The 22341-nt window shown below is 39.4% G+C and overlaps 2 protein-coding genes across 2 annotated transcripts in view; one reads left to right on the top strand and one right to left on the bottom strand.

The window, feature by feature from the left end:
- The window catches only part of WDPCP (WD repeat containing planar cell polarity effector), a 147380-nt gene extending 140366 nt beyond the window's left edge, over positions 1 to 7014 (bottom strand). Inside the window, exon 1 of the mRNA XM_082755619.1 lies at positions 6939 to 7014. The gene's annotated coding sequence lies outside the window, so the exon portion shown is untranslated. The remainder of the gene's footprint in view (positions 1 to 6938) is intronic.
- Positions 7015 to 9743: 2729 nt separating this feature from the next.
- On the top strand, positions 9744 to 21335 carry MDH1 (malate dehydrogenase 1). Its single transcript, XM_082757737.1, has 9 exons — positions 9744 to 9828; positions 14777 to 14875; positions 15217 to 15313; positions 16282 to 16457; positions 17835 to 17957; positions 18089 to 18265; positions 19732 to 19845; positions 20043 to 20132; positions 20692 to 21335. Exons 1-9 carry the CDS (start codon positions 9826 to 9828, stop codon positions 20815 to 20817), a joined length of 1005 nt encoding a protein of 334 aa, XP_082613863.1. The 5' UTR covers positions 9744 to 9825; the 3' UTR covers positions 20818 to 21335.
- The last annotated feature ends 1006 nt before the right edge of the window (positions 21336 to 22341 follow it).

Here is a 22341-nt window from a genome sequence, read left to right as displayed (position 1 = left end):
CCACACACACACACACACATATATATATATATATATATATTAAAAAAAAAAAAATAGCGAAAGAAAGGTGATACAGTCAAACAACATCACTGATGGATGCCAAAGAAGCTAGTCCAGCTAGTTCTTTATGGAATCTAAATATTCAATTTTCCCTTTGATGAAATGTCAAGTAATCAAGTTATTCTGAAATCAAATAATCCCCTGAGGAATATGTTCCACTTACTACTAAAGTATTTTTCCAGGGAAGCTGCCACTGACGCCACTGTTTCATTATCAGTCTGAATTTTGTGTTTTACCACATGAATGGCATTGTGTTATGAATTTTCCAGTACTAATCTTACACTGAATTCCACATGAAGAGACCTTTGGAGCCACCTGAAGGTGTAGTGAAGTTAACAGGACTCCCAACAGGTATGGAGCTTTGCCAGCACAGCGCTAACGAACAACCTGGGCTTTCACATAAATTCTGTCTCAAGCTGTACCTCGTTCACTGCCATTGCATCACAAAGAATTTTGTTTCAGTTTGAATGTATTAATGCTATTTACAAAGGAACAAAATAACGTGCCAGCTTCTTCACATGTCATGATGTTACAGACTGTCCATTCACCATTCTGCTTCACGGGACGAGCTGGCCAAGCCATCAGAGCTAAGGCAGAACGATTAATTGGTAAGCACCCACTCAAATATGCAGCTCAGGTAGAAAAGTATTGAAATAGCTTTGTGCACACATTAAGCTTCACATTTGCTTCTGTTTTTATGCTATTATTTAAAGAGCAGTCACTTCATTTAACCATTGGCAAAGAAATACAATCACCAAAAAAAAAAAGGCAATAAAATTGGAAATAAAACCATGTAATATGACCGATCTTGAAGTCCACATAGACTTACTCTTTCAACATAATTCCTACTGCATTTTACAAGCCTTCCATTTGTCAGGGAAGACATGCTCGACATTTAAAGAACCATCTAGCTTTCCTCCAAAAAAGCTGAATACCTCTAAAAGTGTATTTCTTAATTGTTTGGTCATTTCTGTGAAAAGCTAGAGAGCTCTCAGGTTTCATCACCCTGAGGTGGATGTTCTTGTCTTCTAGGAGGTGAATTCAAGCAGATAATTCTCTCTCAGACTTCATACAATGGAACTGCATCTGCAAGACAGGGTCTCACTCTACTGGCACAGAAATTTGGGTACAACTACCTGAGACCATCTATGATGGAAAAAGAGTCCATTATTCTCCAGCAGGCCTCAGCTGCCACGAAAATGTACGTGGTTGTTCAGAGCCCAGGAACAGGAGCTCAGCAGGCACACCGTGTCCACCAGTATTGCCACGGAGCCCCCAGCAGTGAGAGCAGATCTCGCAGCAGGGCTGCAATATTCCAGTAGCTTTCGTTACAAAAAAAAAAGCACAATTAATTTGACAAGAGTGCTGTCTAGTATTCCAGTTAGCCTAACGGCAACATGAATGAAGTTCCACTAATTCATGTCCCGCATAGCTTCATTGTACAAACACATTATGTATACATGATAGACACGTACACCTGTACTCACAGCCACAGCATCCACATGATGAAAGGCAAGTTTATTAAACTGCATTTATCGTGCATCTTAAACCACCTGGAGGACACTGTTCTTTCAGATTCTCTCGGCAGTCTCTAAGTCTTTAAAACAAGTTCCCCTCTCCTCCCATCTGGTTTATTAGGCAAGGTGTAACGCTACACCTCCACAAGCAACTCGTCCACTATTGTTTAAAAAAGCTGTTTATCATGAAACTCTGAGCAGGTGTGAAATATCACAATATTGGCATTGTGCTGGACACTGCTCATGTGTACATCAGTCAAAAGTACTAATAGGAAAAAAGTCACCTACAGGTAAAACAAACAAACAAACAAACAATTTCTCCAAAGAGCATAGATCTTAAATTTCCACTAAACACCTTCTTACTCTGCCAAGTACTGAGATACTTAAAACACAGGATAAGAAATATATTTGTGCTAGAGATTCTGTAAAGGTTTTCTGCTCTCTCCCAAGGAATTTGTAAGCTGGGAACTCATTGCTGAAAGAGCTTTGCAATCAAACATGGCATATATGGACTATAAAAACCTAAAGGTTTAATCAGCGACTTTTTAGTTAAGTTCACAAACAGGTTTGACGAATTAAGCTGCCCAGAACTGTGTAGATGCATTGTTAAGCTACGTTTTGAATTTGCATATTACCTGTCTCTTAGGAGCGTATTCATCTTCTGTTTGGGAATTTTATATACTTACACAGATACTATAAAATACTAAACTTTTGTCTTAAGAGAAAAATTGCATACAACGAGGGAAAACTTCTGCGGTAACTTTGGGATCTCACAACTTCTAAATTAACAAGGAAAGCATTGAGATAAGTCTTTGGGAGTATATTTGAAGTTTTAATGAAAGAGTTAGATTACAAAAAGCCATAGCGGGAGTCTTATATAAGGAAGCTTTAAAGTTGGTTGCAATGTATTAAAAAACAACATTCAAATAAATTATTTTTCACTGCAGTATGCCAAGCTTTTGGAGATAGAATTAAAATTGGGCTTTCATTTTATACCAAGCAAAGCATAATATTAGACTATAATACTGCATATACTAGTGAGATCCAAATGCCCATGGTGTTGCAAGAGAACATTTTCCCTCAGGCATTTGAAATTTAATGCTTCTTTAATATTCTCTGTTGGATATTGTTAGAATGGAATTTCAAATATTTCCTGCAATTTGAGTTAAAGATTACTGAATAATGCTGAGCAGCAAAAAATTTTTGAAGCGTACATCTAGAGCTGGCATAGTAGCTTAATGTCCTGTTGTTTCTTGCTTTAGCAAAATTAATTTCTACAGTCTTCAACCCTGAATTCAAGCACCACCTGGAGATTCAAACCCATAATTTAACTGTAGTGTATTTCTAGCTCCCTTGCCTAATACACTGAGGCTAGACCCTGGATGTCAGACAGCTATAAAAGGAAAAGGCCATTGCATAGCAACACTTTATATTCTTTTAAGTCAGGCAGAATGCAACTGAAACAGTAGCCGGCCCATTATTGTAAATAAATGGGATTACCTGCCATGAAATAAATGTACATGGCTTTGCCTATATTAAAAGTATATAAAAGTAGATACTGAAAGAGTAACATTTTTCCAATAGGACTCAAAATATTCAAAAGGCTTTTATCCAGTTAAGTTACAACTTTTTCACCACACATGTTAGTGAATTACCAGAGCTGCTCAGAAGCTAGGGGTAGGCTGCAAATTAAGGCTAAGAAAAAAATGTAGCTGTATCACTCTAGAAACAAACTAGAAAAAAATTAACTAGAATCATGATTCCCTTTGCTTGATTACTTCATGGGGAAGCTTTCTTTACCCAAAGATGAGGGTACTTTCTTTTGCATCATTTGTGTCCACACTACGATGTGCAGGATGCTCTTGATTTTGTTCCGGGGCCACGGATCCCTTATCATTCATAGTGGGCACACACTGACTCACTCCTTGGCTCTCCTATAGCAAGGTTTTTAATTCCTCTCAAAATGGTTCACAACACTGCTTCAGAAAGTATGACTACCACGAGTTCATGTGAAATGATTCCTCAACACCATCCCTGCAAGAGAAGGCAATTCTAATTGCCTTTGTGATATGCTCAGAAGTTAGTAACATTGATCCTCGGCCTCATGCTATAAGAAATCCACTCTTATGGGGTCCAGCATAGCCTCTTTTGACACTCTGAACTGAAAAACAACACCACCACCACCAACAATATATGTTGCATGTTTCAGAGCCATGGGAAACTTGAAGTTATGCAGCATGCGTATAGCTACTAGGTGCTGGATCCAAGGGCTTTACGCTTTTATCAAGAGATGGAGGCAGTTCAGCCTTGTAGCGTGCAACTGATGGCAGGCAAGCATGTGCCGAAACTGAGTACTTGGGTTTACGTGAGCAGAATGAATAAATACAATTTCTTCTTTCTTTTTTCGCACATCATTAAAACCACTGAATAAGGACACTACTAGGAGCAACACTAAAGCCATCCATAGACTCTGCTGCTGTTTACAAATCAATTTGGTAAGGTTCCAAAAGCAGGCCAGATAGTAAAATGGATGTGTGAAGCAGCAGAAAAAACATCCGTACAGGAAACAAGGAGTTTCACTTGCTCTTCAGCTTCTTACTGTTCAAGTCTTGTTTTTAAAGTTATGTTTGACACATAAAAAATGAAATTCAGATAAAAATATTGACTATGGTTATTTCCTTTAACATTTATTGCTATTTCCTTTCTGTAAAGCGTTGGTTTTTTTTTTTTTTTTTTTTTTTTTTTTTAATTTAACTTTAAAAAGTCAGTATCATAAGCCTTCATTTTCACTTCCCAGATACTTCTTTTGATATTTTATTTAAAATAATTCTTAAAAGAGAGAAATTCAATCTGCATAATGATAGCTGTTAACAACTTAATTCTGTGCAAATACAGAAACAAACACAAAGGGATATTGTATAACAAGCTGAAATATTTTAAATAAACTCTGTGTTCATAATCCACGGAAATAATCTTAATGAGACCAGTTCAACATAGAAGAGCATCCATCAGTCATTTGGACTGGATGGATAAACAAAGCCAATGGATTCACCCACCTGCATTGAATCTAAAAAATGGAAGTTAACCGTTATGGCTAGTAACTTTTTGTATCTAAAGTTATTCTTTGATTATCAGGTTATCATGAACAAATGCCAAAGAAAGTCACTATGAGAAAAAGTAAGCGCTGATTTTCAGTAGAACCTGTTTTACCATTTGATTAACTGTTTATGTTGTTTGGAAAAAAAACCTACATGGACACCAGCTTAAACCTTGTCTAGGTTAATTTAACCTTGTCTAGGTTAAATGTGGGATTTTTTTGTTTGTTTTTAAAACTGTTGTAATAAATTAATTTAAGAGTACCGTGTTTGATTTTGCACAACTTCAATTGTCACACAGATAATTTATTCCATGGAAAGCCAACCTACCTCTTCTGATCGGGTTTAAAACACATCAACAGTTTTACTATGTTTTATAAAACTAGAGGAGAGGGAATGAAAAAGCTGTTGTATAATAGCAACAGTTTTCCAATGTTTATATAAAAACAACAGCAACAGATTTACAGGTACTCATATGCTTTCAGCTAGCAAGTTAACCTGTTAGTTTTACTGAACAACAATGTATTAAAACAGGCTGGTGTAATAATCTTCATTCAGATGTCTCAAAAATGTCGATGCTATGGATATGCCTTGGAAACCCTCTACATAAACACAATAATTTCATAACACTCAAAAAACAAAATGACACAAGGTAACATACCGCTTATTGTGATAAATGCCTAAGTTTTGTTTTGTTTTGTTTTGTTTTTGTTTTTTCTTTTTCACGTGAATCCCCAATCTGACATTCTTCTCATTAGATTTTAATTGGGAAGTCACATTTCCAAATGAAGTTGCCTTATTATGCTCATAAATCTGAACAGAAAAAAAAAAAAAAGCTTTACTGCAAGCATTTCAAATAGCTAATAGAATCCATGATGTCCCAATTACGGACTTGCAGTTTTTGTCACTAACGTACAGTTAGCTTCTGTGGTCTGGAAAACTGCTTGACGGAGCAGCAAATACAAAAGAACACCTTCTGCCATACTCATGCCGTTCTCCCGCTTGCAAAGGATGCTCTTACTCTTCCCCTCCTTCCATTTCCCATCTCCCGATGGTTTGCAAAAACGTCTACCACCACAGCTCACCTACTATGGGGAGAAGTACCTAATTCACCCAAGTTACAAAGCACAGTCAACCTCCACATGTCAGCCTTAGTGAGCAGAAAATCCGTGCTGCTGTCACATAGCCTCTGCATAACCAAGAAAAATACGGATTTCTGCTAAGTAAAAGGAGTGAATCCAGGAAGACTGTTTGTCAAATGTGTAGCAGGTGTTTGTACTGGTAAACTACACAGAAATAAGCAACAAAAAAGAACATTCTGGTCTCAATTTGTATTAAGATTTAAAACATAGATAGTTCAAAAAGATTACTAATAGACTGTACAAGTGTGCTATACATCATTCGTCTCTTCACACTAGACACATGAGCAGAGAATGTTATATGGGATCCTATCCACCCACCAAAAACATACTGGAAGCTTTATAAATAACTTAATGAATGTTCGATTACCTCTAATTACATAAAAGCACACCTAAACTATTAAGTAAAATTGAAGCTACGGGATGAAACAAACTGGTTCCGTAGATAGAAAGCAAAGCTTCTTTTTTAAAGAAAGTTTTCTGAACCACAGCAAAAATATATAAAATAAACTCAACGTTATTAGAAGAACGTCTAGATATTTGACTTTCTTCGCACCATTTAATGCCTGTGCTGTATCACTTAAGTGAAGGTTAGAAATTAACAGTAAAAAAGGAAGATTTGGACATTCAAGTTGGGAATACAAAAAAAAATCTTGTATAAAAATATTAGTTCTTAATGCAAATGTATCTATTTTCATTTTCTAAGCTCTTTATTGTTCTTGCCTATATCTACAAGTTTATCATTTTTAAAACTCTTACAGATTTCTCATTATTTTAAAAAAATAGGTATTGAACCTCTTAATCTCATTCCAGTATTTTTTTTAATGCTTTATTTCTAAAAAATCCCTTATTATTCCCTTGGATCATAATGGAGAGTAGGCTTCCAAAATTGTTCAAATTCTACTATTATTTCTAGGATAGAAAGCAGCAAATATATAGTTGTTTTTTTTTTTTTTTTTACTTAAACACTTGAAGAATTACTTATATCACATAGGTTTAGCTACCTGAGACACATTTCTGTATAAAAATAGTAAGCAAGTGCATTAGGTAAAAGAAAAACTGTATGACACATGGAGACAATAAATAGATAACTTCACAAATTATTGGAAATGAATGTAAAAACTTACCCAAAATAATTCAACAATTTCTACAGATGGCAATGAAGAAAAAGAAAATCTGATCCAAAATATAAAGAACACAGCCGTCTGTTAACAGAGAATAATTTATTTTTAAAATATTGAAATATATAAATGTGGATTTATATAAATAAAACAGATTGAATTCTGGAAGAGTATCCTTCAAAACGAGTGGTTACGTTGAAAAATAATACTTAATAATCACAAGATGAAGATCGAAACATTTTGACTATTAATTGCATTGTTTAATTACACCAATTTCCACATAAATAAATACCACTGAGTGCAAAAACTGTAAAATATATTTCAAGAGTCAGCTTGGAGTCCAATCTGTGCATACTCAAGTTCCATTACTTCTTTTGCACTTTTTTTTTTTTTTTTCCATTTACACAGCTCTTCATCTGAAAGCACTACATAAGTGATATATATTAATAAAACATGGGGGATGCATTAAAGAATTTTTAAAGAATTACATGAACATCTCACCATCTCAAAAAAATAGAAGATGAAACAGTGGCAAGAAAACTATGAGACAGTAACAAATGGGAGGAAATTCGCATACTGTAACAAAATTGATCGGGAAAAACGGTGTTAAATTTTGAGTGAAAATATCCAAAACATTGAAAAGGTGTTAAGACTAATAAATCAACAAAAAGAAATCAAATACATCGCAGCTCTTGAAGATAAAGAACACACAGATTTGGAAGAATGGGATGCAGAAACTCAAACACTGTATGTTCATAGATTCCTGCAGTGACAACAATCTGAAGATGATGACATGAGCTAAGTGCAATAGGAATGCAACCAAGAACCAACATTTCCTGGCAAGAACGCCAGAAAGGTTTCTATCCAGAAGCAGAGGATTTTAAGAACTAATAAATATCAGGGGAAAAAAAAAAAAAAAAAAAAAAGGTGTTAAAACAGATGGAGAAGAAGGAAGCATCTCACATTTCTCTCATTTAGTTTAGTGCAGTTAGATATTGCTTGGAAGATATAAAAACTTAACAAGTATAAAACAAATTTAAGCCAAGAAAAAAAGGAAATTGCAGAATTGTTACATCTTGCTAACTATGAAAATTACACCACATTCGCAAAAGGCAAAACTTTAACATATCTTCAGTTAAGTCAGCACAAAAGACAGAGTTTGGCTTAAGACTGCACATTCTGGGACTAATTATACAGCAACGGATTTAAAATAAAGTGATATACACATCTCTGACTAATCAGTTTCAACACCAGGTATGTTATCTTCATTAACAAATAATCCAAGGAGCACAAGCTTGGACAGAAAAGGACAGAGTATGAAAACAGAGCCTTACCTACAGAAGAAATTGCAATTAGCTTAACTGAAATCCATTAAACCAATATAATCTGCCACATTGACAAGCAAATCAGTTTACAGCATGCTTACATTGATTTAGCTAAAAATTGATAAGGAATCAACTTAAAATGAACTCGTTAGACCAAGTGGAAATTACCTTAAGTGGGTCCACACCAGCTTTTATGTAAATTTATATCTTAAATAATCTTAAATGGTGATAATTGAGTCTGTACAATGTCTGAGTGCAAAAAAAAAGGTTAGAGCCACTAGTGTAAAGCATCTTAGGATGCTCTGGAAATATGTTTTGAAACTAGGGGCCCTTCTACACAACAGGCTTCTCTGTGCTTCACAGCAAGCCAGAGCCCAGCCTTGCTTGCAGCTATTTAGCTTTGCAATTCACCCCCAGCACAGGATTTGGGTACAAATTTAACTCGTGGCAAGAGCGTATGGTTAATAACGGGTGCGAGTCAGTAACGGTGTTGAGGAGTTTGGTATTTAAAACAAAACTGAGCGTAACTATACCTTTCCAACTCTGACACGGCGGGTTTCTGCACGCCAGGAGCTGCCAGAGGTTCAGCTAAAGTCTCGGCCAAGCCCCGGGAAGCCTGGAATTGTGGCACAAGGACAGTTAGCGGCGAGAAGTGCTAAAAAAACAGCACGCGAGCACAAACACCTCAGCCTCGCACCCGCCACCCTGCAGGAGCGACTTGCTGCGCCCTGAGGGGGAACTGCCGGATTAAAAAAACAGCCTGCAGGATTAAAACCCGAATCGCCTCGGAAACCCGGGCTGGGATTAACGCTTAATCCTGCCGAAAAACGTTGGTAAAAGCGAGTTTGGACGGAATTAGGGGATTAGCGCTCTGAGGAGCCCCGTGGGAGACCCGGGGACGAAAAACACCCGCTTGTGCCACCGCCGGGCACGGACAGCAGGCTGGATCCTGCCCCCCTCCCCACACAAAGCACGACCACGCCGTTTTTTTTACGGATTTTATTATTTTAACGCCCCGCAGCCCGGTGAGGGCTGTGAGGGAAGGAGGGGGGGGGGGCGCTGAGGTGACTGAGGGGGGGGGGAGGGGGGGGCAGCCCCGGGGGCTCTCGCGCGCGCGCCCGTCACCTAGCAACCACCGAAGCCCCGCCACCTGCGCATGCGCGGTGACCGCGCCCCTCCCTCCTTCCAGGCCGGGCATTTCCCGGCGTGCCTCGCGCACGTCTCCGCCCGCGCTGCCCTAACCCCCTGTCCCGCGTCTCCCCGGCGCGCATGCGCATCCGCCGCCTGCTGCCCCCCCCTCCGCGGAGCAGCGTCCCCTCAATGAACGAGCCCGGCGGGCCAATCGCGTCGGGGGGCTTGGCGCGCGTGCCGCGAGGCACGCTGGGAGCTGTAGTTCCTCCCCGGCATCCACCCGCTGAAGGCGGCGGGGCGCCAGACTACATCCCCCAGGCGGCCGCGCGGGGCGGTGCGCCCCGCCCCTTTCCGCTGTACCTCAGCGCGGCGCTGCCGGCGGTCGCAGTCGCGTCGTAGAGGTGACCTCGAGGTTGCCGGGCCCGCCGCTCCCAGCCATGGTCGGTGCCTCGGGGGACCGTTGGGGGACCGTTGGGGACGGTTGAGGGACCGTTGGGGACCGTTGGGGGCCGTTGGGGGCCGTTGGCTCCCTCAGGCGGAGGTGGCCGTGTGGTGGCGAATCCCCCCAGGCCCTCGCCGTGTCTTGGGCCCCGCGGTCGCTCCCACAGCCTGCGGGTTTTGTGTGGCGTCCCCTGGGGCCGCTGCGGCGGTCTCCTGAAGGGGAAATGCCGAGGTCCGGGGGTTCGTGTAGGCTCTGCGAGTCCTCAAGGAGTTTCTCCGGCTCTGCCCTGAGGGTGCATGGATGAAGGGGGGTGCTTGGGTTTGTATGTACGTGCACGCGTCTTGTGCAGAGACCTTGCTTTTCTTTATAATCTTGAGTGTTTCTTTTCGCTTTTTCTCCTAGCTATTATACCTTCTCGTTCAAACATTTAATTTTGATACTTATCTACAAAAAAGATGTCTAAGTGACCTTTCTAGCTATGTCCTAGAAAGCTAACCTGTCTAGCTACATAGATTACATAAGGCTGTAAACTTTGTCTATTCTACCTTTTTACTCTTTTTTTGTTTGTTTGTTTGTTGTTTGTTTTTTTACTCAATATATGGGTTGTCAGGAGTGACCTCAAGTCAAAATGTTCTGTTTTGCACTTAAGCTTTCAAAACGCTGGCTGCCATGAGGTTGTTGGTCTCCAAAGGGTCTCCTACTTGAAGATGTTCCTTTGGTGCTCAGGCTTTTCAGAATATTGCTCTTTTCATTATTTCAGTGTTCTAGTTATACTTCTGCTGTTGGGCAGAGGCTCCAAACCTCTGAAACAAAATTTTTCTGTCTATTGATGCGACTGTTGTTAGCTAAATGAAACGGAAAGATGTTTTTAAGGGCACCTTCCTGAAGGTCACTTGGGAAGGAAAGAATTCCTTTGGAACTCTCTGTGAACCACAGCGCTGCTGGGTTACTAAAGTACATGGCTGTCTTGATTCCTTCTGCCGCATTTCCAGACAGATTTATTGTGAGTGCCTCCCTGCTGCAGTGGGGGCACAAAGGGAGGCCCCACGTTTCTGAGGCAGTGCAGTTAGTTAAGCTCACTGGTACGCTTGGAGCGTTCTTGTCAAGCAAGGTGGGAGAGCTTCGTTAGCATTGACAGGAAAAACGTTAAGTTGATGGCGTGTTACAGACAGTCAAGTGTAGCAGCAATAATGCTTATTCAGTTCTTTTGTAATTGCAATTAGTAATGCAAAGTCCACGAGTTGTGTAAACAGGCCATGGATTTTTCTCATTCGCACACCTGGTGTATAGTGGGCTATTTAATATTGCTCTTTAACCAAACTTTGTAACCTGCTGATCAGTTTTGCAGTGTAGTGCTACTGTCATGTATGGCACTGATATTTTAGGTCTGCTGATATCAGCAGTAATCACAAAGATAATTTAGGCATGGAGTTTTTAAGCCAAAGTCGGATTGGGAGAGGTGTTAAACCCACAGTTCAATCATTTGGTAACAGAATCTTCGCTTCTGTCTGTGAAGATTTGGAGGTGGAGGGGATCCTACATGATTGTTGAATTAGAACATTAGGACAAACGCATCTAGGGTTGCGATATTTACACTTTTTTGCTTCCTTTTTATGATTGTTCTCTTTGTTTCTTAAAACTCTTAAATTACATGTCTGATTTATGCAGAGTGGAAAAAAAAACTTGGAATTAAATAGCTCAGTTAGATTTGTTATATTTTTTTTCTCTAGCTCATGTCTACCTGAGAGCGAATAAAGGTCACCTCTGCAGTTACCAAAGCATGAAAGTATTCTTGTCAGAGCCCAGCGCAGGAGCCAAGTCACGGATTAAAGTGCCTGAACACAAATGTGTGGCACCTACAACTGCCACACAGAGAAGCTGTCAGCTCGAGAGCTGCATAGTTCTCTAAGCTCCCTACCCCAAAAGTAGCCTCAGATGCTCAGTGCTACCAGTTCTTAGATGTGATGTGGCATAAGTTTTCTAGGAAGAGTTAACTTTGTTTTGCTTTTGTAAGAAACACGCTTCTGGGTTGCTAATCCGGCTTCTGAAATTGAGAGAGCATGAACATTTCTTTGCTTACCACTCACAGTCACTGATGGGAGAGCTTCTATGTGAATCCAGTGTACTGAGGGCTTGGAGAGAAAAAAACTAAATAGGCAATACTCCTCACTTTGTTAGCTGTCGCATTTCTTCCAGCCCAAAATAGAGGGAGGACAACAGGAAGGATGGTAGCAAACATTATTTTTTGAGAGGGTGGATCTGCGTCAGATTGAGGGTTTTTAACAAGGCTAAATGCTAAGTCTGTCTCAGGAAAAAATAGACCTATTTCTGGCATTTTTTATCTTCCTGTTCCGTTGCTGTGCTAAATATGCAGCATAATGTTAGTGGATTTATTGACATTTTTTATGTTTAAATCCCATTAACATATAAAGTGGGAAGCATACAGTGGAAAAAACTCCTGTTGAATTTGTTCACCTTTTGTGACACCAGTGTAGATTGGCTCACAGTTTGCGAAGGAGAAAGAGCCTAACTTCTTAGTCTTCTATTTCAGCAGAAATTCTCATGGAAATTCATTGTTGATTTAAGCTACCATGTAACACCAAGAAAATGCCTTCTGCGGGTTTTGCCCTGAGTTCTGGCATAGCAAGTGTAACACAGGATTTGTTTTTATATGCTACTAAGACAGGATTTTACCAGGCCGAGTTCTTGCAACGCAGTAATTTTTCCAGTACATATTTTCTAAACTAATGATTAGCTGCCCTAAAATGGCATTCGTTGTTCCGTTTGCTTAAATAAAATGTAGGTTCTCCTGAATAACACCTGGAAATGTTGGCTGCTAAACCTGCTTAGTCTGTGCTGCCCATCATCATTCAGATGTAGTACATTTGTAGGGTGTAACTTACCTACTTCAGAGCAGTGCACTGAAATGCATTTTGAGATGTTAAAATGAGAAGAATTGGTTTTCTCTTCCTTCCTCTCTCTTTACCTCATTTTGGCGAGGTCTGAGGCTCCCAGTAGGGCAGGTTCAAAAGAAATCAATGCAGTTCAACACCATAGCTGGCAGCTATTTAATTAAATATTTGAAGAGTTTAATGTATGACAAGGGTGAAGTCACATTGCATTCTGCATCTGTGTGTTCGGTAGTAGTAACTTGATCACTTCTGCTCTCATTTTATCTATTATGGGGTAGAATGGGATGGCTTCTGGGTGGCCTCATTTTTGTGGTTATCTAATGCTAGCTTGATGCAGCTGTGCTTGGCTGGTAACCACTGCAGGGACTATATACTCAAATCCCCAAATCATCTCCCTATAAGTATTCATAGCAGGAATGCTGTTGGGAAGGATGTGTAGAGGTCATCCAGTCTGACCTCTGCCTTGCTCTGAGTCTGGAGGTTGTCCACTGCAGCCCGATAGCAAATCTTTTGCTGCTGTTAAATCGGGCCTTGCATGGCTTTTTCATCTGAATCTTGAAAAGCACCAAGGGTGAAGTTTGCACAAGCTCTCAGGGTACCTTGTTATAGTGCAGCAGTTTCCCCCTAGCCAAGAATTTTTCTCTTGATGTCCACACTGAACCTTCCAAGCTGCAATTTGTGGCCTCCTTTTCTGCCACCTGCCATTACCAAGAAGCATTTGGCAGCGTTATTTTTGTAACCCTCCTCGAAGCAATGCTAGGCTGCTGTTGGAGCACCCCGTGTCCTCTACCTTTCCAGACTATGTGCAGCTTCCTCAGCATCATCTTACAGCACGTGAGCGCTGGGCTCCAGCCATCCAAGTCACGTTTGCCTGGACCCTGTCTGGTTTTCAGCATCCCTCTGAAATTCAGGGCCCCCAAACTGGATTTGGGATTTTAGCTGCAGCTTCCCCAGAAACAACTGCCTGTAGTCTGCAAGCTGTACTTTGTAATGTAACCCAGCATGCAACTAAATCACTTCAGGCATAATTAAATGTGTAAAGTGATTTGCCTGTAACTCAAACAATCATCTTTTAATTATTTGGAAAAAAAAAAAAAAAAATTGAGTGTGTAATTCCAGCAGACTGGTCAGAGTCTGCTTGTTCCTGTCTTAGCACAGCCTACCCCAGCTGTAATGCCTCTAGAGAAGAAGGGAGATGCAAAAAGCAGGCTTAAAGAATATCAGATTATGAACAACAGCCTTTGGCATGTTTTGCTTTTTCAGTATTAACTAGCCTCTGGAGTTCCCAGTGTCCTGGTTCTGATTAACAAAATGGACTTTTGCTGCTGAGTAAGCCTTCTGGGTGTTTTTTTGTTAGTTACAATATAGCAGTGTGTTGGCACAGTGTTCTTGGAGTTTTTGGTTACTTTGATAACGGACAGTTATACCATGGCATGTTAGCGTCTTTATTTGTCCATAATGTAGCTTTTGTCTGTGGATTTGTTAATTGCTGTGTAACAGTTTACAGAGGTGTTAGTTTTAAGTCCAACAGATCCCTTGGCTTATGGCATTCAGCAAGTCTTTGGTTGCAACTAAGCATTCAAAATGCTTAATAAAATCAACCCTCAGTATTGTAAGAGTCTGAAAACTGGCAAAGTGCAACAGCTTATGAAATTTCTGCAATGAGGTTAAAGCATAAGTGGGTAGTCTAATGAGTGGGTACGTGTTGCAAACACCTTATGCTAAAAAATATAACACTGTTAAAAGGCATGCAGAGTTTTTCAGATTGTTATTCCTGGTGTTTTAGGAGCTTTTCCAAGAGCATTTCTACTTGGGGATATTTTTGAAAGTGTGGTTTGGTTCTGTAAAGGCAAGTAGAGAAGTTGCTGGTGGTTCCAGCGTGACTCCAGGAGCTGGCCTTGGTCCACATTTGGGCACACGATTTTGGTTAAATAATCTTAACCTTATTTCTGTAGTAACTTAATTTTTACTGCTCAGGGGTGGTGTGAGCCTACACTGTGTGGCTGTGGTTAAGTCTTCCCAACTTTCTTCCAGGGTGAACCTATCAGAGTCCTGGTGACTGGTGCCGCTGGGCAGATTGCTTACTCGCTGCTCTACAGTATTGCCAAGGGAGATGTCTTTGGCAAAGAACAGGTAAATGTCAACTAAATTTTCGCTTCTCTCTGCTGTGCACTAATGAATAATATCAAAACTGCAGAGTTCTGCAGGCAGAGCTGTCAGAGGCTTTTTTTTTTTTTGTAGGCACTCTGTTTTACCAATACGTTAGCAGTTTATTCTGTAGGAAACAAGAGTCCTGCTCTGTTAGGCAAGCTTATGTAGTTGTTTGTGGTGAAGTTTTTCAGCTTGTGTAAATAGATTTGAAGTTGATACCCCTTGCACTAGATAATTTGTCCTGTTATCTCAAATACATGTGAAAACTCAGTCTTTGTAACAGATTGACTCTGACCAATTCGTATTCAATTGTTCCTTTACAGCCGCTTGTGCTCGTGCTGCTGGATATCACCCCCATGATGACTGTTCTGGAAGGTGTAGTGATGGAGCTGCAAGACTGCGCCCTGCCGCTGCTGAGAGGTGGACAAAACAAGTTTTTCTTACATTTTCTTATACTTACAAGATGTTTTAACATAGCTACTGGATTTATAAGTTCCTTTAAATGGTGATAACCGGAAGAAATATTTGGACGATGCTTTTCTTGGTTTTGTATTTTATGGAAGTTGAATTCATTTGACTTAGGCTGCATGCTAGAAAGAATGTCAGGAAGTGCATAAATTGACTAAGTAGATATCTGAGTTTTGGTGTACGTAATCTAAACCTCAGTAGTTAGCGTGTACAACAAATCATCAGTAACCTCTACATTTACATTGTATTCTGGCCTAAAGGTGAAATAACTTTTGAATCTTTGGCTATGGCTACATGCTTCTACCAAATGAAAAGGCTATTCTTTAGAAATACCTTCTTTACAAAGACACAAACTGAGAAATTGCTCCTCAAGTCACATAAGCAAATTCATCTGTTCTAAACAAGCAGAAGAAAGGGAGCCAATAGATGCTACAGTAATTATTGCAGTACTTATTTGAAGAACATGTACCTTCCAACTCTTGTACAAACCTTCAGTTTGAATTGTTGTTAAAGGTAAAGGAAAACCTCATTTATGTTGGTACTTGGTACTTTACATTGTAAATTATTTTGGCAACAGTGAAGAGCAACGTATATACATACGTGTGTATGCATATATATTTATAAATATGTATACACGTATGTATTTAGAGAGAAACAAAAGGTCTCTTTTGATATACATCTTTCTCCTGTGCTTAGAATTTATAGTTTTAAATATTTGTATATAGAAACTGTTGACTAGCATGTATTTAATCTTTGGCTTTAAGGCTAAATGACTGTATTTGTATTTTTGGAAAGGAAAGGTGCTGCTGTTTTCAGATCGCATTAAATATTATTTATGAACCAAGGAATAACCCCATTAATGCTTTGCCATAAGTATTTATCTTACTCAGACTTCTTGTTTTCCCTTTTCCTTTTTTTAGAGGTCATTCCAACAGACAAGGAGGAAGTTGCATTCAAAGACCTTGACATAGCAATTTTGGTTGGCTCCATGCCAAGGAGAGAGGGCATGGAGAGGAAGGATTTACTCAAAGCAAATGTGAAAATTTTCAAGTCTCAGGGTGCAGCTTTGGACAAGTATGCCAAAAAGACTGTCAAGGTAAATACAGAAACTGAATTTTAAAAATAAACTCTTCACTGAGTTACTTAGAGGTTTAAACACATTGTGAAATGGTACTGTGCAAGTTGGAGCCTACTCAGTGCAGGCATTCCTTTTCTTAAGCCGTGGAGAATATACCACAGTCAAGGTTTGAGATATGATATGTTAAATAGGTAAATGGTTTAGTCCCTAATTCTTTCAGTGGAGAAGGTAAGTCTTACACTGTATTGCTATATTGCACACATACTCTGGAGTGGTTACCAGGAATTCTTAAATGAATAAATAAAAGCCTGTATTTTAAAAAAGTATTCTGATTATTCTTTGTGCTCTGGGAGAACTGTATTATCTGCATGCAGCTGCCTACTTTGTATCTGTCTGTGGCTTTAACATAATGACCCTTAACTCCAGTGTCAATATGGAATTACAGTTGCACAAAAAATGGCTTTATTTTAGTTGTTTGCAACTTGGTCTTTGGAGCATTGGAAGCTTTTAATTGTTCTCTCTCAGATCGCTTCGGCACAGTTAATGGGATCATGTGGCTGCTCTCCTACTGCTCTTAATCTCAGACCCAGACTCCAACTGTGCTTTGTAACTGACTTTTTAATGTCTACTTCCTCTGCTGATGAACTTCCTACTGCTTCTAAAGACTTGTTTGCTGCTTTATACAGTTGGAATAAAAACTATCAATATAACTATTGCAGAGTAATGGAAAATTTACTGAACTTATTTTCAAAAGGGGGAAATACAAAGGAAGGTTTGTGGATTAGCTTGTGTGATTGAGATTATATGGAGCTGGACGTTAATCATTTGAGGCATATTAGTAGATGAAGGATGCATAAAAATCAGTTTTCCCATTGTAATAAATCGATCTAAGTTCAGGCAATATTTTACTTCTGCCTATGAACGTTGAGATAAGCAACTGTTCTGACTTTCTAATTATAAAGCAATTATATAAAGCAGTGACAGCCAGTCTATGAACAGTTTTTAAGGTGATAGTGAATTTCCTGTTGGCTGACTAGTATCTGTATGTCGTGGTTTTTGTGAATCCGGTAGCATGGAATTTGAATCCAGGCTGTGGGTCAGTGTGCAGACCTCTCTGGAAGTCATGTGCTTTCACATTTGTCAAATTGTAAAGGAAATACCTGCTATTTTTTTCCTGTGTGCATATAGAAGACTCAGTGACTGAACAACACTTATAAAACAATCTTGTTGAAGAAGACCAAGACATGGTTGTGTCAAAGGCAAAGCAGTTCCCTATATACAGTGTTTTTGTATTTCACTTGAAGGAGCTATTTTGCAGAAATAGTATTTCTGACTAAGTACATTTTTTGATGCTTCATCATTCTACAATTCTCCTTCCCTTTTTTTTTTTTTAAGGTTGTGGTAGTTGGGAATCCAGCAAATACCAACTGCCTGATTGCATCGAAGTCAGCCCCATCAATACCAAAGGAGAACTTCAGCTGCTTGACTCGCTTGGATCACAACAGAGCTAAATCTCAGGTAAAAGAACATTTTCAAAGTAGAATGCTTTCTGTTGTGTCTGTGAAATACAAACACAGCAGTGCTCTCAAAGAAGTTCGTGAATTGAGAAGTTTAAGCTAATGCAGTGGACATCTTTAATTTCCAATTAGATTGCTCTCAAACTTGGTGTGACTTCTAATGATGTGAAGAATGTCATCATCTGGGGCAACCACTCCTCCACTCAATATCCAGATGTTAACCATGCGAAGGTAAATGTGAAAGGGAAGGAAGTTGGAGTTTATGAAGCGATAAAAGATGACAGCTGGCTGAAGGGAGACTTTATCCTGGTAAGATCTTGATTTTTTATTTATTTATTTTTTAAAAAGAACCTTCTGTGCTTCTGCTTTCTCTGAACTTCACACAAAACTATAAACTATGTACCTAACTGACTTGGTCCACCAAGCTCTTTCTGTCTCAGAATATCCGTTTATCCAGAGTAAATCATCTTCAGATAGTTTGTCTTAATCAGTTATTTGCTCTTGAAAATTCAAGGCATTGTGAAACTTGTGTAAACACTACTAGAAAAATCCACTTAGATTGCTCAAATGATTCACCAAAAAAAAAAAATCGGTCATAATTTAGGCGCAACTGATCTGACACACAAGCACCATTGGCAGCTCACTGTAGTGGTTTTGTGGATAAAGCAGGCTGCTTCCCACCCAGCCACGAAAAAAAGCTAGCAGCCCTCCCTACTGTGTGTGTGGTGCACCCCATTCCCTCTTCTGCCCCTTCAAAACAGAATCTATGGCCTCATCATCAACACCTACCAAATCTGGAGGAAAAAAAAAAAAAAAAAAGGAAAACGTGCAAGTCTTTTAACGTGGGTTAGTAAAAAATGAAGGTATTAAAACAAAATAACGGTAGTAATAGCCAGAGAACAGTCTACCTAACTGCAATATAAAGTGGAAGAGAATTACTAAAGCCTTTCAACATGACCCCAAGCAGATGTCCATTGGTTGGTATTGCAGTGTTACTGGTGTGTTGACAGCCAAATTCTACTTCTTAGCCAAGATGCGTTTAGTGTGCGGCTTGGAGTGTGTTTTGTCATATGACTGTGCTCTGTCCGATCTTGATTTGGATACAGCTTATTCCGCTCCATGTTTGCTGATACAGAAAAAATGATTGTATGCTGGCAACCAAAGTTCATGAGCCAGAATGTAAGCAGAAACCTGTTACAGGAGTTTCTCATTGCCATGTCCTTGATCCTGTCTTGGCCAAGCAAAGTACAGCGAGATACTGGTGTTGCATTCTAGGTACACTGTAATGCTGATCTGTGCTAATATACTTTGGCTAAGATAAGGAGGGGCTGAAGGAATCTTCAGGGACTACATGAATTTTATGCATTTAAGTACCACAGGATTGAGACCATCAAGCAGTCCATGTTAGCATTCAGCTAAAAACCCAAATTCCCAATGAGGCTCTAAGAAATCTGTTACAACTGACATGCTTGAAGTCTCCTGATGGTAAAAGCTTGAACGATCTGGTTAGTAAGAGAAGTTAGTGGGCTGCTAACACTAAAGCAGATATAAAGAAGTGAGCAAGCCTTTGAAATATTCCATCATGTTCTTGTCTTAGCAAAACCCTAATAGTATTTCTGCATTGTATGCCATGTTCGTTTACTGATAGAACAGCATCTTGACTGATGAAATTAAATCACGCTTGGAAGGCGGACTTTCCGTATGGCGTTCACTAGCAACAGTTAGACCAAACTGTGATTCTGCTGCTTATAATTTATTTATTTTCTTAATTGCAGACTGTTCAGCAACGTGGAGCAGCCGTTATAAAGGCTAGGAAGCTGTCCAGTGCAATGTCAGCTGCCAAAGCTATCTGTGATCATGTGAGGGACATCTGGTTTGGCACTCCAGCGGTAAGATGTAACTCTTGAGTAAGTCCTTGTTTGCCTGATGCTTTGATTACATGCCAGTGTCTTTTGTTGACCTCAGGCATCTATGTATGTTGAGAGAAATAATCAAACTCTCTACTAGTCTGTCAGGAGGTGCAATATATTGGAAGTTAAAATTTTGCTTGCTTTTAGCAGTGAAATTTTTTTTTTGTTCTCTTCAGGGAGAATTTGTTTCTATGGGAGTCATTTCTGATGGCAATTCTTATGGTGTTCCTGAGGACTTGCTATACTCATTCCCTGTTGTGATCAAGGTAACTTGTCTGTATTTACATCTAAGCATTTTCTGCAAGTTCTAGTTAAGTTGTCATAAGAGCTGCTTTAACAGCAATGCTTTTGGTATGGAACTGCAGTGGCTGGGACGTGAGGGTTTTAGCAGTCTTTCACAGAGGGGACTGCTGTTCACTGTTTTGGAAGTAGTTGTCAAATAAGTACAGCAAAGCAATCTGACATGACTAGCTACTGCTGGTAATATTCCTTATCTGAATACAAAATTCACTTGTTGTAAACTGCTTCTGACTGCATAGATCACATTTGAAAAACCAGTCAATTCTTTCACAAGTTCAGATCTTTATCCAACAGCAGGAAAATAGGATTTTTCAGGTAGCTGTGAACAATGCTTACCACCTTTACTAAAGTGCAAAATCAGTGTTGTACATCATTAAGAGCAAGCTAGTTCTAAATTAGCCAATTTGAAAACTCTCCTCAAAGGTGACACTTAGTTCTCTGTAGTTTGTAGACTGTAAAGGTTCCTTTGTGTACACTGAGTGAAGCTTGTTCTCATGAGGAGGACTTTTCTTTTTCCCCAAACAGGACAAGACCTGGAAGTTTGTTGAAGGTCTTCCTATTAACGATTTTTCTCGTGAGAAGATGGATCTGACTGCTAAGGAGTTAACTGAAGAGAAGGAGACTGCTGTGGAATTCCTCTCTAGTGCATGACTAGCTGATCCAGAAATACAAGATCACTTGACAGTGGCAGAATCTAAAAGTCGTCTCTAAGTCTGCTACCAACACTATTACTGTATTCAAGTCAACTGTCTGTGGCAATTGTGCATTTTAAGGTTCATATGCTCACTGGTACTATTGTGCCTATTGAGTTCTTAGCAAAAAAGATTAAATAAGTGAAACTAGTTTGTTGACCAAACTTTGTCTGTTCAATACTAGTTGCTTTCTGTGTATGATAAAATAATTGAGTAATTGTTTGCCTCTGCCTTGGCTAGTGACGCACAACTTCAGTTTTGATTAGAATCTGGCACTATCGGAACACATCCTGGTCTATCATCACTTCAGCATCCTGTGGCTCAACTGGGAAGGAAATTAAAATGCCAATAGTTCTCCTTGAACTGGTAGTTCAGTGATAAGTCTATCACTGGACAGACTCCAAATATATACTGTTCACTCTGGTCATGCTTACAATGTTTGTCAATAAAAGTATTAAAAGACGCTTAATCAAATAATGTCTAAGAGTAGTCTGTTGGACTTTATTTGCATGTTTTAGTTAGGTAGGTAGAATTTAATAGTACAACTTTACTTATGTTCTTAAATAGGTTATTAAATTTTATTTTTTAAGTTCTCAAGCATAAGTTGAGAACTTTGTTGGTAATTCACACTTCCATTTGTCTCTCCCAGGCAAAATTACTGTATATCAACATTAGACATGAAAGCCTGAAGGCAGATTTATACTCCAGCACTGCAGCTCAAAAGCAGTTTTAGTACTGTAGCTCAGTGGCTTCAAAGGCAATCAGAGCCTTTTGTCCCAGGAGACAGGAACCTCACTTGGTTAAGGGCAAGAAAGGTTAATACATGTGCTTGAGAATTCTTACTGCAGCCTCCAACCACTTCACTGCAGGAAGCTATTTCAAACATATTGAACTGTAATTATTCATTTGCAAACACAAGTGAATGTTTCTGCAACTCCTCTAGACTCCTGTTTTGTCTGTATCTAGTGTAGTAGCCCACCTTATGTATTACAAGATTTGGACTAGGTTTGTTCAGGGAATTTCTTAGACGTGCTCTGTGTTCTACTTGTTTTCTGAGCACCAAGTACGTCCCACCATGCTTGCAGAGTACAAACTCGTGGTAATGGGATTTTTGCTCGAACAATGTTGTTACTAAGTTTCTGGCTGCCCTGTTCCAATATATGTCTTGTACTGAAGTAAATCTTGAGCCTGTCACAGCTGGATTCATCTCATTTCCATCAGTTAAGGACAACAAACCAAAACAAAGGATCGAAGAAATAACCATTTTAGAGAGGGAAGGAAAAAATACCAGATCTAAAAGCCTTTATGTATTCTAAGCAAAAGAAGTGGTTTCTTTGGGGATTTATTAATTGGAATATAAAATACATCAGCAAACACTGGTAAGCTAATCCTTAAAGTAAGTTGCTCTTGTAATGCTACTGTAGTTAAACAAAATGATGACATGTTGCAAAGAAGTACTAAACATAATCAGTTGAAAGGGAAA

Source organism: Aythya marila (genome assembly GCF_965140915.1).
Source record: "Aythya marila genome assembly, chromosome: 3".
Lineage (NCBI taxonomy): Eukaryota > Metazoa > Chordata > Aves > Anseriformes > Anatidae > Aythya > Aythya marila.
The sequence above is the reverse complement of the archived record's forward strand: the minus strand, read 5'-3'. Positions and strand labels throughout refer to the sequence as shown.

What these genes read in the sequence shown, in the direction of transcription:
- MDH1 (XM_082757737.1), top strand. An exon ending in CGCCCTGCCGCTGCTGAGAG is followed by an intron (nt 15,314 to 16,281) that starts GTGGACAAAACA and finishes TCCTTTTTTTAG; the next exon opens with AGGTCATTCCAACAGACAAG. An exon ending in CATTCCCTGTTGTGATCAAG is followed by an intron (nt 20,133 to 20,691) that starts GTAACTTGTCTG and finishes TTCCCCAAACAG; the next exon opens with GACAAGACCTGGAAGTTTGT.